At 44.5% G+C, this 20818-nt stretch overlaps 1 protein-coding gene across 1 annotated transcript in view; it reads left to right on the top strand.

Moving 5' to 3' along the window:
* The window catches only part of UNC5C (unc-5 netrin receptor C), a 258605-nt gene that overhangs the window by 230966 nt on the left and 6821 nt on the right, over positions 1-20818 (top strand). The window contains exons 8-12 of the mRNA XM_050895802.1: positions 328-519; positions 1756-2100; positions 4946-5033; positions 14113-14281; positions 16657-16890. Coding sequence (XP_050751759.1) covers positions 328-519; positions 1756-2100; positions 4946-5033; positions 14113-14281; positions 16657-16890 — 1028 coding nt within the window. The remainder of the gene's footprint in view (positions 1-327; positions 520-1755; positions 2101-4945; positions 5034-14112; positions 14282-16656; positions 16891-20818) is intronic.

Raw genomic sequence — 20818 nt, 5'->3', positions numbered from 1 at the left:
AAGACATACTATTTTATTTCATAGGGTGAATTTGCTTCATGAGACTAAGTCTATAACGTGTGTTATGCTTAGTAGTTCACAGCCTGGGTACTAGATAGATGAACGAGTAGATAGGGAAAGAGTTAGAACACAAGTTAGAGAGAAATCAAAGATTGTTTTCCATCAAAAGGGCATAGACCTGTTATATAGCTTTGGAAATGGATTTTAAATTAACCTATAAAAAAGGTAGTAAATATCTGCAGGAAACGAGAATAATAAGAATGTGTTTTCTTGAAAGTCCCTGTGAGGAGCACATTTCTTCAAGGTTCCTGGCCTCTCTCCCTCTAGCTGCTCCTGACTCGGATGATGTTGCTCTCTACGTTGGGATCGTCATAGCCGTGATCGTGTGCCTGGCTATTTCCGTGGTTGTGGCCCTGTTTGTCTATCGCAAGAACCACCGTGACTTTGAGTCAGATATTATTGACTCTTCGGCGCTAAATGGGGGATTTCAACCCGTTAACATCAAGGCTGCAAGGCAAGGTTAGTTGTCATTTCACTCCATGTTGACCAATTCAGGGAGATGCTATAAGGTTATGGTCTCTTGGGCTGCATGAGTGATACTTGCTGGATGCTTGTTGGCACTTCATAAAAGGGAGAAAGATCGTATCCATTTGTTTCTGATGATAGTCAAGTGCTCAAAACCCACGTTGGCATTTTTCAGATGTGCTCAAGAGCATAAAGCAGAGGAATTTAACTTCTGAAGAGAGAGCGAGAGTGAAACACAGAGACGTTTATGAAAATACAGGTCCAGCTCAAATTTAAATCAAAGGCAAAGCTCTGACAGAAACAACGGAGGCAGGATTCATCACAGGAGTGATATTACAGTACAGTAATTCTATCACATCTTCCTCCCCTTTGGTTCACTAATAGTCTTTTTTACTGTGCCCTGTCTCCACAGGCATAAATAGTAGTTTAAGAAGTACTGTACTTTCAATAGACAATGTAGAAGAAGAAGTTGCAGTAGAACATCATTTAATAATGATCATTTTTATCACTGGTGCATGACAGCTTGATTATTTCCACACTTCATTGGCCAGAAAAAAACACTCTAAAGTTAGTGCTGGCTTTTTCAAGACCCGTATTTAGGCGGTAGATTTCCTCTTTTTTCCCAATATGTGTGCAAAAAGAATAAATCAAAGTAAGATTTAAGATGACAAGAGAGTTGTCATGTGGAAGATTAGCAGAAGTGTCATTTTGTTTGCTGGGGATACTTTTAAAAGAAATCTCCAAAAAGTGTGATGCAGGTACTAATCCCCCACTGTGGGGAGTCATGGGCACAATGACTTCATAGGTTTGTTCTGTCTTTTATTTCAGGAATGCTATCGTTAGGCCAATTAGATAGTGATTCTCACTTAGCATTTAGGGAGGGGGTATTAGTTAATAAAACTAGATCTACTGAGTATGGAAAACATCTTGCCCTGAAGCTAAGCATGTCACACTGGAAATCTGAGTGCAGCCTGGAAAAATAATCCCAGTGAAAAATCCTTAGAGCAGAAACATGCTGTAATTTTGTATGACAATTAGATTCCATAGCGGCTGGGGCAGTACAAGCCCTGGGAGTTTGCTGGAGAGATGCATGGAAAAGGAGACCAAGGTCAGTCTGCAAGGACTTTGCATATCTTAACCTTTAGTATGAAATGCAAAATGCAGAATGCAAACCCGAAAGTCATCAGAATAGAGAAGTAATATGGTTCTTACTTCTCATTTCCAATGCAGACCTCCTGGCGGTGCCACCAGACCTCACCTCTGCTGCAGCCATGTACAGGGGTCCTGTTTACGCCTTGCATGACGTCTCTGATAAAATCCCAATGACCAATTCGCCGATCCTGGACCCGCTGCCCAACCTGAAAATCAAGGTTTATAACACCTCCGGTGCAGTCACCCCCCAGGATGACCTCTCTGACTTCTCCTCCAAGCTGTCCCCGCAGATTACACAGTCTCTGCTGGAGAATGAGACCCTGAACATGAAAAACCAGAGCCTTGCTCGGCAAACAGACCCATCGTGCACTGCATTTGGGACTTTCAACTCTTTAGGAGGTCACCTAGTAATTCCCAATTCAGGTAAGTGCTAGCCATGTTGGCTTAAAGGCTCAGTTGTTTTGTGTTTTTAAGTGGAGTTAGCTTGCTTTTATGCAGGAAAAAGCAGGGTCACTCCTGGGACTCTGCCTTTTCTTTGTTCAGAACAAACATGTTTTTTTCCCCCCATTCAGGTCTACCAAGGTACTTCAAGTATTCTTTTCCCAAAGTCCTGGCCACCTTTTTAACAGAATATTGCCGGGCTCTTAGCCAGTCTCTGAGACATGAGAGGCTTCAGAGCTTCCCTGTGTGAAGTGAGATTCAGCATCCTTGACCTTTTCCTTTCATGCAGCTCTAGAGAAGGGACTCCAAGCCAGAAAGCCTCAATCTTGTCATCACACATAAAAAGGACAAATTAATTAAAAAACAAATCGGTTGTTCCACTTCCAATTCATTGCAGACTGTGTGGTATTGAAGTAGGACAGCAGAATACTAATTTTTGGAAGGCTTTTTTCCTGCACACATTACATACCCAAGGAAAATAAGGCCCAAGGGTGCCTTTTCTATATTTCTCTCCTTGGTATACATATTGTTGACTTGTTTTACAACTAGGAAAGAGGGGGACTGAGCAGCAAGTGCCTTTTGATGTAATTGCAAAGTGTTGCTCAGTCTTTCTCATACGGTATGAGGCCAGGCTGCCAGGCCCCCTTCAAGCCACCCAGGCACCAGGAGGCAGTTTCAGAGCATCCAGGGAGCTCCTGGGCAGCCTTGGGAGAGCTTGGCTCTCACAGCCGGATTTTTCAGGAGAGCTATACTGCTGTATGGTTCCTAAATGAAGTGTTGACGTTCAAAGGAAGTTGAGCACCTAGATATTCCTGTGGGTTTGGCATGCTAATGAAGAGCAACATTAACATCTAAAGTGGGGTTGAATCAAATGTATAAAACATTGGATGTGGGGGATATGCAGGCTACACAGTGGTCAGGAGTCCCCCTGCCTGGTTTCTCTGGAGCTCTGAGTCCAGGTAGGACCACAGTACATGTGAGACCACAGCTCACAACTACCTGATACAGTAGCTCAAGGTTTCACAGCATTTTTGCCTTCCTCCTTTACATCTTGTGGTCAGCTCTTGGCCATTTTACAGCACAGTACACTGACCGAGGAGATAGTGCCTACCCTTGTCTCCTGCTCCTTTGCTGGGTCTTTTTGTGTTGTTATTTCTTGACGTTGTGGAGAAAGCAAAATGCCTAGGTGGCCAGGGACCTAGGTGGTTTGGTCCTTCCAGGACGCAGCCCCACACTGCCCAGGAAGCAGCAAAAAGTGGTTGGTGAGCAGTAGCCCTCCTCTCTGAGCTACCATGGAACAGGAGGCAAAAACAGCTATTAAATTTAAGTGAAAGCTGAACTACTTAAAGAAATCTGGTGCTGACTGCTGAGCAATGTTGAAAATTCATGCTATACAATCCTGGATTTCACATTTCTCTAAGTAGCAGCTGAAGGTAGATATTAATACTCAGGTTTCTTATGCCATAGTGGTGCACATTGTCAGCAAAGTCTATTAGTCACATTTAATTCACATATATTAATATCAATTTGTAAAGAAAAAAAGGTTATTTATTGCTGTATTCCCTTCAAAATGATTAAAATAAGTTTTGTAAAATATATCAATCTGTCTACCACTACCGTGTATGCCTCCGTGCTGCTTCTAGATTTATGTATACCCTCCTAGTGATATGATCAAAGCCCTTCATTTATGCTATGCCTGCCCTGTTACAGCTGAGAACATGCACAGGTGAGGTTGTAACAGGCCTGTAAAGAAACAAGTGTCGGAAGGCATTCATGGAAAATGCTTTCCTAGCTAATCCCTCCCCTTCAACGCCAGGTATGGGACTGAGCCCCTGTACAGCAACACATGGGAGGTCTCCAGTGTAACCAAACCATGTATGCTAAAGAAAAGAGACAGGGCCGTGCAAGGTTTCTGTAAAGCCTCTCTTGTGCATATGCATATATGTAAATAATCTGCCTGTAGGTTTGTTTTCAGCTATGTAGTAATAACTATATTAAAATCCTTGCCACTGATTCCCAGCTAATCCACATCTGCCAAGACAGCTGGCTGAGACATGTCCAGCAGAATGAAATAGCTGATTCGTGTGCCATGTTTGTCGTGTAACGACAGGACATTTCTGAAATGGTAGTAATGTAAGAACAGCATTTTGTAATCAAGTGTGCAGCTAATCACCACTGAAAAGGGCACCAAGCATATTTGCCCACATTTTTTCAAGGTTGGATACATGAATTTTGAGCCACTTGACAGGACTAGGCACATTCAAAATACCAAGAAGCCCAATTTTGTCTCCCTGGTAGTCTAATTAGAAGCTGAGTGCATTAAAAGACAGGATGCCAGTTGCAGAAGCCATCTTTCAGGAAACAACTAGTTCTTGTTGCTTCCTGGGACAGTGCTCCACTGCCTTTCTTTCCTGATTTTAATTAAGTAAGAATTGCCTAGGGAGAGATGTCCCGTTACAGCTGTTGGAAATTTTAGTCAGAGTTGTTCGTTTTTCCATCATTTTACAAGGTAAGCAGCAGCGTAACCATCTGTCTGCTCTTTAAATAAAATAAAAGGGAAGAAAATCCTCTTCTCCACTCCTGTATTTCAGTGCCAACGCACAAGAGGAATATGAACAGACCAGCTGACCGCTGGAGACGCCAGGGCTGCAGTAAATACTTTTTCTCATGAGTTGCTGAGGTCATTTAGAGTCTGCTGGCGAGGCTGGGTGAAAATCTGGCATCACAGGCTTCATCTTCTGCCTCTCCTGTCACTCCTCTTCACAGGCCCACTTGCCTTCACAGGCCCACTCTCCATTTTATCTTTTGTGTCTCTTCTGTTCTGCAGGTGTAAGCTTGCTGATCCCAGCGGGGGCCGTTCCACAAGGGAGAGTCTATGAAATGTATGTGACAGTTCACAGGAAGGAGAACATGAGGTAAAAGACTGCCTTTATTTGCTTGTGCATTAACAGAGGGGAAAAATGTAGCAACTAAAGACCTGTGGTAATACGCTTATGCAAAGCCTACTGCGTTGAAGCTATTATTTGCTGACTTGGAGGTATACGCAAGCAAAGCCGAGGATAAACTTTGCCACAAAACCAGCTCAGACTTTTGCTTTTCTAACCAAGAGTTGCACTCTTCAGCAAGCCCTCAGGCTGGAGGGATGCTGAATCGTAGCCAGAAGTGAGGAAAATGTGCCAGCGTGAGTTTGGGGCGGCAGAGAAGATGTGAGGTAACCTCTTAATAAAGACCCATGCTGCAAAGGCGAAGGGAGTGGAGGAGCAAGGTAACAAATTGGCTCAGCAGCGGGACAGGTGCCTGAGCACCTGGCTTGGAAAATCTCCTCTCCTATTATAATGAAGGTGAATTTTTATTTTACCCTTCATGGGCTTGGCTAGTCCATGCAGTGAAGAGGACGGAGCCAAAGCTTTTGGTGTCCTCCACCCCTCCTTGCTCCGAGGTGGAAGTAAGCAAGTAGTTGTCCTGCTTAGCCTCAGGCACAGCACGCTGAGGGCCACCCAGAGCCAATGTTGGGATGACCCCTGTTGTTCTCACCTGTTATCTGCATGTGTGGCCAATTCATATTCTACATCTTAATGAGTGATCTGGCAGCCTTGGCATAAAAAAAGAGCTTCCCAAAAGGCCAAGATACCATTTGAAGCAGTTTAGGAAAACCTAATGAAGAGAAAGGTGAGATCTTAGTCTGCAGAATGGACTTGTGCACAAAGGCTGAATGGCAAATGTGAATCTAAGCAATCATTACATGGTACTTTGCCTCTTTCCCCTCCTCATAGCTAGATACATTTTTTGGCTCAGTCCCTTAATGGCTTTTATTATGTGCTAAGCCACAGCTGTTTATACACTGCGTGATATTGAACACTATGCTTTAGCCTGGTAGTCTTTCACCCATGCTAAAATAATCTGCTTAAAGAAAAAATAAGTAATCCCTGCACCCACCCTTTTGCATACATTATTCATCGCCTGCTCTTGGAAAATAGCTAATTGCAGCTACAGAAAAAGTGTCTCTGTTCACATCTAGTATTGATTGTATTCCTATTACTTTTGGCTGTGTTTTAAAGACACTTATAAACAGCATTGAAAAAGAACTCTTTCCTGCCGAAGGAAAAAAAAATTAAAATCAGAGGGCATCCCCTGTTATTTGACTTGTCTCCAAATCTCCCTTTTTAAAATATCTAATTATTCAAAAAAAATTTTATTTCATTCCTCCACGGACCTATATGTGCAATTATTTTCTTTCCAGCCAGTTATGGAGGGAATCCCTACCTCCTTATTCATGCAGCTGTGGACAACTGATGTCACATGTTGGTCTGATTTATTTTCTTCAAGGGTCTTAAAGGCTCCTCTGCGTGCTTTGTGATAGCTGTTACTCAGCAGGTCACACAGGGGATAGAAGGATAGGTGAACCTGTATTGGGAAAAGCATGCTTGGAGCTGTGCTCTGCCAAACTGAGCAAGTGTGCTGAAGTACACCTGCAGAAATGAAGGGAAAGGTGTGAATCCTCACTTGCAATGAAGACTTTGAAAAGTGATTTCTTTCCCTAGGAGAGGAGAGCAGAGAGCGGGCTGCCTTGGCCATGGGGCAGCAGGGCTCATCCCATCACGGTGGTAATCGTTTCCTGGGTGCACAGACCCCACTGCTTACTCGATTTATGGTAGCTTTTCAGCCCCCCTCCAGCATGCCAGGCTCGTCATGCTCATGGAAACCAACCACTTCTAGGACATTTAAAATGGAGCTCATCGGGTGTCGTCTAGATCACTCAGAACCGAATAGTCACCGAAATGGGGTTAAACACTGCAGACTATAATATCCTCCCCTGTTACCTGCTCCTTTTCCCCAGGTGCCCAGGAGCAGAAGGAGGTGGGTGGCACCCAGAACCCAGCTGTAATGGTCTCCTGCTGCAGGACTATGTTGCCATACACTTCACTTGCTGTAGCAGAGCTGCAGCTCGGTCAAAGCCTCTTTTTCTGACTGCATGGGCCACAGATGTTGCTTCATATAATTGGAGTCATATGGGTACCACAAGTTAGTGTGCATAGTAATTATTTTTTAAATCCGCTGCTGCACTGTTACAGCACTCCAGCAGAGAGTGATAGTCCACAGTAAGGACTATCTGCAGACATTTGCTTTTGTGGCCAAGTGGTAACTGGAGTGTGTTCAATAAACCCTGTGAGACCCTACATTTATTTTCATGAGCACTGCGTAAATGTGTATGGGTTGAAAAGTCCTGTCGTGTGTTGATGTAGTTTGGAAGGGGACATATAGGAAACTATAAAATGGGTGTTATAATCAGAAATGAAGGCAGGCTTTTTTTCTTGATATACAACCACCACTGAGGCGAGAATGTGGTCCCCGTAGCGCTACCCTAAATAGAACCAGTGCAGCAACAGAGAGGCATACCATCACAGCTCACATATCTCTAGCAACTTAAGATTTAGCTCACACTTTGTTTGTAGAAATATGAAACAACTTCTGAACAGTCAAGCTGAAACAGGAAATCTGTTATCCCTGAGAGTCCTGCAAATTCCCCTTTTCTTTTCCTTCCTTTGTTTTCCTAATACATTTTCCCCAGTTAGTCTCTGAAACCTGTAGTACAGACACTTGAGAGACTTCATAACCCGGTAATATCACTCTTTGTGTTGCCTTGCAGATTGGTTAGGAGAGCTTTCCGAGACACTCTATTTATTCCATTTCATATCCATCAAAGCATGTGAGAGCAGGAGGGTCACCCTAAAAGCATTATCCTCCTGCGGTGAATTGGGGTTCTGATGGCTTGCAATAAACGCCGCTTGGAGGCAGTTGTTTTCCCTAACTGTGTTAGCGTGCTTGTGGCACAGTGCGTTTTCTCTTTTCCTAGACTAATACTCCAGCAGGCTGTTTTTCCTGCTCCTGTACTGCAAGCTTATCCTCATTCTGCCTGTCATTCGGGGCAGGATGGACGGCAAGCAGCTACTGGGCTCTGATCCCTGGCTGGTGTGTTGACCTCATGGAAAAGTTCATGTGCTTTATGAAGTGGCTACAGTGGGGATGAGGATATCTATCTATATATGTGTGTGTGTTTGTACATGTATGTGTATATGTGTGTGTGTATATATATAAAACTGAAAAAATGACAAGCCTATGAGAATATTTCACAGCTATCATCAGACAGGTTTCTGTCTTGAAGCTCGTTGGCCTTTTCAATGGTGATCAGATGCTCTCCCCCTTAGTCTGGGGAAGTATCATCACTGACTTTGAAATTTGCAAGAAGGGGGTCCCTTCTTGAGTTGTGGTTTCACCTATAAAATAAACACATTGTTGTGACCAGTACCTGGCAAGAGCCTGTTCCCATGAGCATCTGTAAGACCTATTACACGACTAAGGACTAAATAGCATGAGTATAAACCTCCAACATTCAGGATTTTCTTGACTGCCTCGGGTTAAAAACCAAATTTAGCTGTGAGCTAAATTAGTGGAGCTGTGTGCTTCCTTCGGAAACATCTGGCACTGGTCAGTGCTAGACGGGGTCTGGGTCTTGATGGACCACTGATTTGATCTCATATGGCAGTTCCTGTGTTCCTGCATGAACCCCTGCCGAGCTTGCACAGCTTTAGGTGGAGCTACTCTTGCATACTCTAATCAGAGGCAAGAACTGCACGAAATATGGCACAGTGAAGGACACTCCTGTATAATCCATCACACAGGAGATAATGCAAATGAGAGTGGATGTTGCTGTGCCCACAAAATGTGACAACCCTGAAGAACGAGGCAAGCAGAACTCCTGAAGATCTTGATGGAAGACACACATAAATTGTGCAACTTCCAAATGAGCTACCTTAAAAGAGAGAAGGATTGGGTGAGCCTTGTCAGGATTTGGGTCAGTGGCTTCATAGTGTATGTATAGACTTTATATTAAAGTCACACAGCTGATCAATGAGTTTGATCCAAGGAGCAATGTTGCCTTTTTCACCAGTAAACTCTAAGTTTAGTGATGTGAAATAAAAGAAATTGAAGTCTTCCGCATCTCATTTCTCCACCTTCCTTCTGGATCGCAGTTGCATAAACAAAATTACTTTGCAACTCCAGAAGACAATTTCATGAAGTGCCAGTCACTATAATTGAAAAATTCAGCATAAAAAAAGACCAGAGCATGAGCAAAAGGGGAGGGAAACTTTTCAGATCGTTTTCCTTCTAAAGATAGACTGGCAGAAGAACCAAGGTCAGTCAAGAATATTAAGTTTGAAACTTAAGAAGGAACACATATCAAAAATAAAGCCCCTGCAATGAAAGGAGAAGTAAAATGTCTTCCCTCTGAATTTTGGCTAAGCTGTGTAGAAGAGTTGCCATCTGTTGCTATGAGTTAGCCATTCCTCTCTCCCTGCTCCGTCCTGTGCTTCCTGAGCTGCTGTGATATTGCCTGTAACATCTACGCACGGTGCCAGGGAGCACAGTGTAGGCCCACTGAAGAGCAGAGATTTCTCTAGTTGCGCTCACATCTGCTGTCTGACAGCTACCTTAATGAATATGGTCTGGCTTATTACAGGGAGATGGTTCCAAATGAGTAATCCCATTAACAACACAAATTTGATTGTGAAGGGACCAGATACAGTGAATAAAAGTTTGTTTGCTTTTAAATAAAAGTTGACTGTTCTTGATAAGCAGTGCGGGATGGGACAACATCTAAAAACATCTGAAGACCTTTCAGCTACTGTTAGTGCATTTTAATAGCAATACGAAACAGGGGATTGAATTTTAGTCTCAGTCAGATCTTTTTAAAATAAAACCATCTCTTCTGCCTGCAGTGAAGTGACTTCGGAGTCATACAGCTGAATGCCCAGTCTCATCTAATAAGTTGTCCCAAGACTGCTGCAAGCCTAAAGTGAAGCACATGTGGATGGGGTTTTTTGGGGTTTGGGTTTGGGGTTCTTTTTTGGATAACAGCCTAAAAGTCGGTTCTGGCCCACGGTTTTGAAGATGTCTGCTCATAGATCTTTCTGCTTTAGAGGAGGTAACTCCCTTGCTCTATATGCTCCCCTATGTCTGTGCTTGTGCTGGATCTCCTGCGATCTATAACACAGAAATCGCAATACTCGATCACAACAGGCACTCGTCTAGGCTGGGATCCTGGCTTTGCTGGTGCTGCATCACCTGCTCCAGGAGAAGGAAGAAAATTGCTTGTAATGAATGACTACACAATAACTTGTCTTCAGGGGAAGTTGTTGTTTACTAATTCCATCAATTAGTGTTGGGTTTATGCCTTGAAGCAGAAAGATTAATATCTCTTGTATAATATATCTTGTCTACTGCAGCTGTTTCTGTTCTCATTAGCTATAGTAAGGCATAATCCTTTTGTTTTAAAATGGAAATTGGAAACAGTGAGAAATAAGAAAAGATCTGTCAAGAGATTTTTGTTCCTTTTTCCTGTCAGTTGTCATAGGGTACATCTCTGCTGTATGTGCCATTGCATGGTTTAGCCTCATTCCTCTGGGTTTCAGGTGCTTATTTCCGAGATCTAGCTGCGGTCCCTGAACGCCCTGCTACCTGCAGTCACGTTAGAGCTGGATAGGAAAGGGAGCGTGCTCTGACATGCCTTGTCCCATACAGCCCCAGAAACCAGATTTGCTTTTTGTCGCTGTGTCACGTTACAAGTTGATGCCTGCTGCATTGCAGTAAACTCACCTGAGATCTTTTTCACTTATTGCTTTCTTTGCTACTAAATAACTATGTTTGGAACTTGTTTTGCTCCAGCAGCCTGAGCTGCTGTACAATTAATAGGACTTTATTTCCTATCCGTATTTTTATCCTCTCTGGATCTTTTGCATTATTTCCTGGCTCTCATTGTTACTTGCAATAATTCCTTATTAATTGTTATCTGTAAATTTAATGATTGTGTTGCTATTTACATTGTCTTCCACATTGTGAGTAGAAATCCTGGCCTCACAGTAGTCAGAGAAACGTTTAGCATGGACTTCAATAGAGCTGGGATTTCACCTATTCAGTGGCACTGACCCTTGTTTCACACCACTCGAGAACTTCTCTGCAACTCATTGTATCTCAGTTTTTAAAGGTTTATCTGCACGAGGTGGATGGTGGAGAGTCACTGGGACCGGCAGCATTCAATAACTTTGGGGTGCCAGACTCAGATGAGTGTCTGGTTGGCAATTTGGGACTGCAAAGTCAAGCACCCCCGCAACTGGCCCTTTTTCTGCTCTTCACTCATCAGAGTGTCCTGTAGCATAAATAAGCAGGTCAGGACCATACATATCTCATCCACTTAGCAATAAATCTCGTATGTCTGGTGACAAAGATGCTGTTTACCAACTTGGGGAAAAAATACTAAGCCTTGCTATTTTTTGCATGTCCTTTGTATGCTTGTATCCGCTTCCCATCTCACTTGCTGACTGTGCAGTCTGGAACGCCTCCCGACTTCGTGTTCTGCATCACTTTTTATACTTGTGCTAATCAGATATAAAATGTTGTGGTGCAGAATCATACCCTCCATCAGAGTCCTAAAATTTAACAGCTAACAAAATTTTGTCACGGAGCAGTGACTAAACTTAATTTTACTTTGAGACAACTTTAGGCTGTATGATTTATCAGTACCATATTATTTTAATGACCTTTTGGCTTTTTCTAACCGCATGCATCACTGCTCAGATTCCTGTCAATTTTAACTCATTTTTTCACCTAAAAGGCACTGTATGAATTTTTTTATGGCAATCATGATATATTCCCTCCTATATTCTTTTTGACTGCTGGTTTTGTAATTGAGTCCAAAAAATGTGATAACTTGGATTTTTTTTCCTTCCTTCTTCATGGGTCAGTAGTCTTTTAGATGAAGTTAGGTTAACCAGATGATTAAGTCTATAGCTTGTCATATCTGTAGCTTTCCAGACAAATATTGTAATTTTGAAAGATCTTTCTCATAAGACATTATGGTTTTTGAAATTTCTTGAATTAGACTATAGGAGAGTGTTCATATATCCATTAATGCACAAGACAGATGACCATTAAAAACCACTGCCACACTGTGAGTGTTTTTTAAGCTTCTTGTTGTTTCTTATGAAAAAAAACTGAAGTAAATGGGTCTGAAAAAGAAGCCACATTTTAGTGAAAACTGCCCAATGATTTATTCAGTTCAGTCTTGCAAGAGAGTGATCCCTGATCTTAATCTGAATCCAGAGATCCCTACAGCATGCAAGAGAAGCTGGACTAGGTACTCCATCTGCTAGTGTTTCATTTATTCTGTGTACTGTTTGTTAGGCTAAAATAACCAGCATAATACATGATAGCTGTCCAGATTGTTATACTTTACATCTTTTTTGAAAGGCAGCTATATCGCAGCTGTTTGTTTCCACTCTACGGCTTTTCAGAAACAATTGTTAAGTCATTTAGTAAACTCACCAGTTAATTTCCACAGATGTATATCATCTGGATTTACTGATTTGCATAGATTTAAATTTTTCCATGCCGGACCTTTTTTTTTCCTCAAATGTTATACAAACCTCTCACAATATTTGTAGCAACAAGAGATATTTTTCAAAAGTGCCTTCGTCCCACTTTGAAAAAGGATTTATCAAAAGTTTGTCTTTCATTTTCTGTGAGATTAATGGACTATTCAGGGAGAATTAAGGTGGACAAAATTAGGATATGTCGGTGGACATATCTTTGCAATAGCCAGAATACATGCAATAAATTGGATATCAAAACTGCTTCTGTCCTGATTTGGTCTCCTTGAAAATATTATCTAAGTTTACAGCTACTTTTTTTGCTCTTTCTTTTGGTAAAGGCAATGACTTGCAGAAATAAACAGTATTTAATGTTGTCTCAACTAATTCCACTAAGACCAATACGGATGTAAATGCAAGTATTTGTAAATGCAACAAGGGATTGAAACCTTAGCCGGAGCAGAGGATGGGAGGTCCTGTGGGCAGATCTGGAGTTTAAGCGCAGATCACATCAAACACTTTTAATCTCCCGCTTGCTGGTTTCTGGATCATTAATTTGTCCTCTGTATTATTTAGGGAGGCAGTTGATGAGGCATATTCAGCTGTATTTGTCACACACCAGATGTCGGGATAGTTAAAGTCACTCATGCTTCCTCTGTTTTTAAGCTCCTCAGCAGTTGGTCTGGGATAGTTTACACATGCACATGCGTGTGCACACACACACACACACACACTCTCTCTCTATCATTTACAAACTACAGTGTATGCTATGTATCCTAAATATTTATATTATTTCCCATAACACCCGTTCCTAGTGACTGGCAGCAAGCGCACTGGCCAATACCCGTGTATTTAACTGAACAGCTCTGGTTATCACTAGAAATCTCAGGCTTTGTGAGTGTGTTTTGCCCTCTGCACTATTCCTTACCATCCCTTCGCCCTTTCTCCCCCGCCACCGGTGACACCTGGTGACACACAGGCATATTTGCAGTAGCCATTCTAGTAGATCTGAATGCCTTTTAAGTAAAACGGAGTATCAGTGGGTTTGGTGATGACTCTGAACTCAAACTGCACATCTCAGATGTGCTGTATACCACTTAACGAGGTTTCAGACGTGCTCATTAGTTCATTTGCTTCCTCTGTTCTTCAATTTTCTCTGTCCAGACAGTAAATAATTCTCACATGTGATGCTTACAAGAGCCACTGTTCATTTTTGTATGCTGCTAAACAACTGCCAAATGCAGCAGTGACCACATTTCAGCAGTGAGTGAAATGAAGCCTCTGCATACAGTCTGCAAGGATCCTTCAGAGTGGAGGGTGCTCAGCAAGTGTGGTCTATAATTTGCTGCCACCTAATCCTGCATTTTGACAAATGAGTGATATTTGGCAAAAAAAAAAAAAACATTTTGGGATTTGGAAGAAAAAAACTAACCCAAACCAAACCCACCCATTCTTTGATTGCACAATCTTTTTATTTTAAGAGAAGGCTTTTTCATTTTTGCATACCTGAATGTACCTTTTTGACTTCTTCAACTCACTTAATGTATCCATCTTTCTGTCCCCTCGTCAGGCCACCTGTAGAAGACAGCCAAACCCTGCTGACACCGGTGGTGAGCTGCGGCCCACCAGGAGCCCTGCTAACCCGGCCCGTCATTTTAACCATGCACCACTGCGCGGAACCGAACACGGAGGACTGGCAGATCCAGCTGAAGCACCAGGCTGCCCAGGGGCCGTGGGAGGTGAGGCTCCGGAGCTCCAAGCCTGTGCGCTGACTGCATGCAGGGCTCTCTGCTAGTCCTTCAGCTGCCTTTCCGAACTGGGATGCCTGTATTTTGGGTTTTCCAAGTGAGATGCGTGACTGCTGTGGGCAGGCAGGAGTGCCCTTCAGCACCAGGTGTCTAAGCTGCTCAGTGCCCATGCAGAGATGCTGTCTTGGGGCAGTTTGGTGCCTCCTAGGTCTAGCTATTTTCTGTGAAATATAGCCTTCATCGCAGGATTTTGGCACTTGAGCTTTTGGTCGTGGCAGGATATTGTGCCGAAGTCATGGGGACAGAAGGAAGAGAAAAGGCAAAATAAAAATCAATGGCTGAAAATAATTTCTGATTTGACTCTAGAAATAAGAAAATGTTTTTTACAGAATAGTTTTCACTCTCCTGGTTTATAGTCTATTTTCAAGAAAGTGAAAATAATGCTGCAAATGATCTCCTGCTTCAGCACCAAGACATCATCCAGCTTAATAAAATGTATAGGCCTTATCTTTCTTTTCTTTTTCCCTCCTAAGATGTTGGTGGAGCACCACTTTGATTCAGTTCATGCAACCAGGATACAACTTTGCACCCTGTGAACTCAGGGGAGCTGCACAAGTGTTTCTGGGCAGTGCAGGCTTGGTGGGAGCCTGGGGTGGTTCCTTGCCAGTAGTGCAGCAGGAGGATGTCCCGGGGCAGGGTGGCAGAAGGATCTTCCACTGTAACTGGAGCATAAAGTGATGCTTCTGGCAAGGCTGGGCTGTCCTGGCAGAGCCCTCGTCTCCAGCCCTGTGCTCCTAGGTACCTGCTGCCACCAGTTTGGTCTCACATAATTAATTTGGCAAGGGCACTTTCTCCTACTGGTAGCTTTAATAAGGTCAGGGTGGCTTTTGAAGGCAGTTGGGCTGACAGCAGCAAGAGCGCCGTGTCCAGCGTTGCCTTCGAAAGGCTCTTGCGTTTGTCTCCCTGCCTGTAGCACCGGCTCTTCCTCATGCTGAGAGGGAGCGTGCAGTGAACACGGGCCTGTCTTGCCAACTAATCTGCACCCCACCGGCCTAACTCTTGGCACCACACATATGTTCCTTATTTGTGTCTGTGTGTTACTGGCACCTCTTCATTTTCTCCCCTATCCTCCTCCTGCCCTTGACAGAGCAGTTGCTCCACTGGCCATGCACATGCTCTGGTGCCAGTGCAGCCTCCGCAGTGTCCACAGGGTCCCTGGCCATCGCACAGTGATCTTCCTCCGCTCCAAGCTGAGCCCCACACGTGCATGCACACATGCATACACACATGTGCACACACACACGCACACATGCGCATGCACGCACACCCCTGCAGCATCACTCGGGGCCAGCGCCTCCTGCCAGAGCCAGTTGCTGGCGTGGCCGTAGGAGAGGGGCAATCAGGGCTGCAGCACCTTGCCCTCCAGAAGGATTGTGCCACCCTTGCAAACATGGCACATTTGCCTTTCCTGAGACTACGGGGCCCAAGCTTAATGCCAAATTTCAGTTGAGCCCACGCTGCTCAGCTGCCAGATGAGTACGTTGTGCTGCAGACCTGCAGGCAGCAGGGATGAAACAGATGAGTTGGGCTGAGCATCGTGTGGCGCGTGGTGGCTTTGCAAGAGGTGGCCGTCATCCGCTGCTGCCTTTTCGCTTCTGGTCTCTTTCAAAGCCATTTAAAGTACCTTGTGTTGTGTGCAGGATATTACATGCAGGGTTGAATGGAGAAATAAACAGGGGAGCTGTTTTCCTTTACGCACAGGGTGGGGATGTTGTCTGCATTCGGGCTGTATGTATTTTTTTTTCTTCACCCTGCAGTCTCGTCACGGAGGATTATTCCGATGAAGCAGCAGGTGATATTTCATGTAGATGTGGCATTCGGCCATCTTAGAGGTTACTTCCCTTCCTTGAGTTTTTATAACTCCTTATTGTCATGCTTAGGAAGTGAGGGGTGGTTATTTATTCAACATGCCTGCAACTACTGATGTTAAATCATGGTCACTGAATGATTAGTTCTGCAATATCTTTTTCAATAAGGTATTGGTGATATTTTCATTATTTGCCTAACTCTGCCCAGGGCTTTAAAAGCTACTGCAGGGCCCAGAGGAAAGAGTTACAAGTCTCAGGCGAGTGAGGACAGGACGAGGTTTCTACCACCATCATCACCGCCAGCACCCCAGAGAAGTCATCCTCTCCCTGTGCCTATGCAGGAGAAAAGGCAGAAGCAGGAACTTTAAATCTTGATTAATCTAAGGTGCAAACAGCAAGGACTTTGTGCATCATCCAGGTTTGAAAGGGGCATTGCTGTCTCAAAGGAGAGCAGCTCTGAGGGGTCAGGAGCTCTAACCTGGCTTCTTTCTCCCTTAGGATGTGGTGGTGGTCGGCGAGGAAAACTTCACCACACCGTGCTATATCCAGCTGGACCCAGAGGCCTGCCATATCCTGACAGAAACCCTCAGCACATATGCCTTGGTGGGACAGTCAATCACCAAAGCAGCAGCCAAACGTCTCAAACTGGCCATCTTTGGACCACTGTCCTGCTCTTCGCTGGAGTATAGCATCCGGGTCTACTGCCTCGATGACACGCAGGATGCCCTTAAGGTGGTTGTTGCCCTCTCGCTCGCTTTCCCTCTCCCTCTCCAGCTCTCACAGGGCTGCAGTCATAGCAGTGACTAGACCCTCTGCTCCATGTATTCCTGCTCCCTGGGTTATTTTTCTGATTAGAAGAAGAGCTTGACAACAAGCTGCTGTTTTACAGTTTAACCCCCACACACTATAAATTGTCCTTTGCGTAGGGATCTCACACTATTTTCCACCCACCAGTCTTTTTTCCTTTGTTTACCTGTATCATATCCTGAATCCTAAGATTTTTGCATTATTAAAAGGCCATAAGGTACACGGGGCTTCATTCGTTACTCATGTATTTTTAATGCTAAGTGCCAGCTCCCCAGAGATGGAGAAACATATAAATGCTTCTTTGTAAATAGTTGATAATGATAAAAGAAGCTTCTGGGCTGTTAATCACTGCCTGCTTTCATACTGCTTTATTACACCTCTTCGCATGCAGCTTTTTGTGTTGGGAATTCGCAGCTAAAATAAACCAAAGCTGTTGCTATCTCTAACTATATAACCTTACTCTCACTGTGTAATTCTGGCATGCACACAAACACACACTCACTACATACAGATGAGCAGATAGATAACCATACTTGCTATTTCTTTTTATAAATACCTGTATTTATACAGATAATATCTATAATAGATGCACTCATGAAATATGGAGCTCCAACTGCACATGTAAGAATGGAGGTTATTAAAAGGTGGGGTTTTTTTCTTTAATTGTAGCCAGTGCAACTTCCCAAATGCCTCTTTGCAGCAAAACGAGTTCAAAGCCTGACTCTAAGCAGAGTCATCCTGGTGCTGTATATGCTTTTGTTTCCTCAGCTCTGTGTGGGAATTATTGGGATTTAAACCCACATACACTGGCTGGGAGATGTTTGTGTTTTTCAGAGCAGTGACTTCCATCACTGTGAACAGCATGCTGTTTTCCTCCCCAATACTATCTGATATCAAGGCCTGCCTGCCTAGGCTTTGCTGGGGGGATACTCTTTCGCTATATGTAAGAAAGGAAGTGAAGTATAAGGGTTGAAGCAGGCATATCGTGACTTCAGCATGGTTTTGTTTGTACACAGCCTGGGAGCTTGGCCTCTGTCAATGTGTTGGTGTTATCAGGCTTTTAGAAACAATCATTTTCCTTGGTCTGATTTCCCTTTTGTTTTTCCTCTTTAAAAAAAGTGGAAAGGATCTTTCATAGCGATCAAGCTTCAGAAGTCCTGACGGTTTTATGCCTGTGCTGCGTAATACAATTTTCCACGGGTTCGTCAAGGCCTGAGGTAATAATAAGTGAGTCGGAGGGGCCTTGGACAGACAGCTAATGCAGTCAGAGCTGGGGGAATCCAATTAGGTGTTACTCAAGAGCTGTCGGTTTGTTTCTAATAGACTGTGGGGAGAGTTGTGGGGTAAAGTTAATCTGATTCAGTGCGATAGCAGAAGGGATCAGGAGAGGTGCTGAGCAACACGGAGGGATCATCTTTCTCCTGAGAAGCTGCAGCCAACATTTGGGAGGGGAGCAGGCCAGTCCTTCGGCTTCTGCTGCAGGTAGACCCCAAAGCGAGCTTGTAATTTGGTGAGGAAAGGTGAGCAAAGTCAGGCAGCCACCATCGCACTAGTACCTACTGCTTTTTTACAGCAAAGTACGTGCATTTTAATTTTCTTCTTTTTTGGCACATCTATCCCAAGACTGGAAGGCCACCCATGGGGTTCAAGACCCAGCTAGCTGGTGGTTTACAGGAGGACAAGCACACATACTTGCTGGCCACAAACTCTTATGAATGTATCAGTTGCACTTCTCTGGAAATGAAAGGTCTGGGGAAGGAGAAGGTTTAAGAAAAATGAACCTAGTAAACTAGCTGTAGATGAAAGGGTTGAGCATGGACCGGTGCATACAAACTGGTGTGTACGAACCGGTGTGTACAAACCAGTCCTGTGCAACAGTGTTGTGTAGACTCAAACTATGACTATTTGGAAAGATAAAAAAGGTTGGGGTGTTTGCCACGTGCTTTCACAACAGCTGGCACCGCAGCAGCCCCGGCCATGCTGGGAGGAGGTCCTTCGCACTGCCATATTGCCAAAGGGAAGGCATTAACCAGGCAATTACCACTGGCTGTCCGGGACAAGGCGTGCAGACGGGGCTGGACCAGCAGGTCCTGAGGTTAAAAGTAATTTGGAGAGGGTGGGAAAGTTGTAGGCAGCAAGCAAGGCACCAGCTGCAACGTCTCGGTGTCTTGGGGCTGGCTGCTCCGGGCAAGGCACGGCAAGGGGAGGGAAGAGCAGCGTGAAATGTTCCCACGTTGGGATGTCTGAGGTTTGGAAGAGTCTTTGTAGGGGATTATGTGTTTATTTTAATAGGCAACCAAATGCATTCCGTTATTATTTACAACTAGGAATGAGTGTGCCATATGCTGAATGTGTCCTAACAGCTACCAAAGGAAGACAAGCAGTTGCAGTATAAAACACAGTGCAGTATTTATCCAGCAGGCTTTTCCTCTCATCATGCAGAGTAAGCACTCGCTGCTGAACTGCCGGCGCCCGCAGTACAGTAGGGAAGTGTAATGACTTGTCATCAATAAGGGCTCGGTTACGGTGGAAGCAGCTTGGCGGGGTTCCTGGGGGCTGTGCAGCAGAGTGGGCTCAGCGCTGATCACACGTGCAGCATCCTCTGCCTTGCAGGGTCCCAAGCAGCCCGGATGGGATGCTCACAAAAATGCTTTTTGGGGAAGGGCAAGGACAGCTGTCACTTCGAGCACTGGCCTCTTTTTTAAAGCCTGATTTTTGCACTTCGAGGGGGATGCCCAAGCTAGTCTGCTGTAAAAAAAAAGTAATAATATAACTATAAAGAAATCCAGCTGCTTTATTCTGTTTATTCACGTATGGCTTTGAGATTGAGGTATGTGACCTGTGTGTGGCAGCGTGGTGGGGGCTGAGCAGCTGGGTGCGTGGAAACGGCTGCCTCCCACACCGGGGGGGAGCGAATGATTTTAGGCTGTAGCAGGGTGGCATCCCCCAACCCGCCTCATACTGCGCAGTAACTGCCCTCAAAAAAAAGAAGAAAGAAAAAAAGGCCCAACAGGCATGTGATCTTCTCCCAGTTATTTAATGCATATTTTTCCCTCTAATGAAGAAAGGCAACAGCTTAGACTGAACACTGTTGCTTGCTTGTGCCCTGTTAATGAGGAAGCCCTTTCCAAATACAGGTTGTGGCTGTCCTGGTGGCGCTGACAATGGAGTGATGCCTTACACAGCTCCCTCTCCTAGGAAGGGTGTAAGGGTGTAAGTCCTGGCTCACAGGGGTGGTGAGAGGTGATGGGGAGGGTGGCTGGAGCCACCTCAGCATGGGGCAAGCAACGCACAGCTCAGGTTTTGGCTCGGGGGGCATAGAGGCGCCAGCCAGTGGGATAAGCACTGCTCTAAATAAAATGCCGTATGGCTAGAGCCAGCCTGCAGGTTTGAAGGGCTGTGCAAATCACGGCTGCAAATTAATTCTGAATTAATTAGCTGAGCAGCATGGGAGAAGCATAGGCTCATCGGCGTCCTCCAGTTGGAGCATGTAGAGGGGCTACGGTGACCAAGGGTGGTTACCAAAAGTGGGATGTTTGAACTAGACACCCAGATCTGGTGGGTGGGATGGTGCAGCATCACGCTGCAATGTTTTTCCCCACAGTGGTGCAGCTCCCAGGGCTGGCGCTGCACGGGCAGGAGCAGTTGTTTGGCCCCCGCGCCCCACGTGCCTGAGAGGTGGCGTCTGCAATTAGCTCATGCAGTGCTGCGAACCGTCTTCTGGCCCTTCCAGGGAGGTAATTTGGACATAATGAAGATCTATAGTAATCAGATAATTAATATCGATTGCTCTTTAGACGTCTTGATGAGGTAATTAGGGGGCACTGGAAAGAAGCTGGAACTGATTCATTGG

This window comes from Gymnogyps californianus, chromosome 4 (assembly GCF_018139145.2).
Source record: "Gymnogyps californianus isolate 813 chromosome 4, ASM1813914v2, whole genome shotgun sequence".
NCBI lineage: Eukaryota > Metazoa > Chordata > Aves > Accipitriformes > Cathartidae > Gymnogyps > Gymnogyps californianus.
The sequence above is the reverse complement of the archived record's forward strand: the minus strand, read 5'-3'. Positions and strand labels throughout refer to the sequence as shown.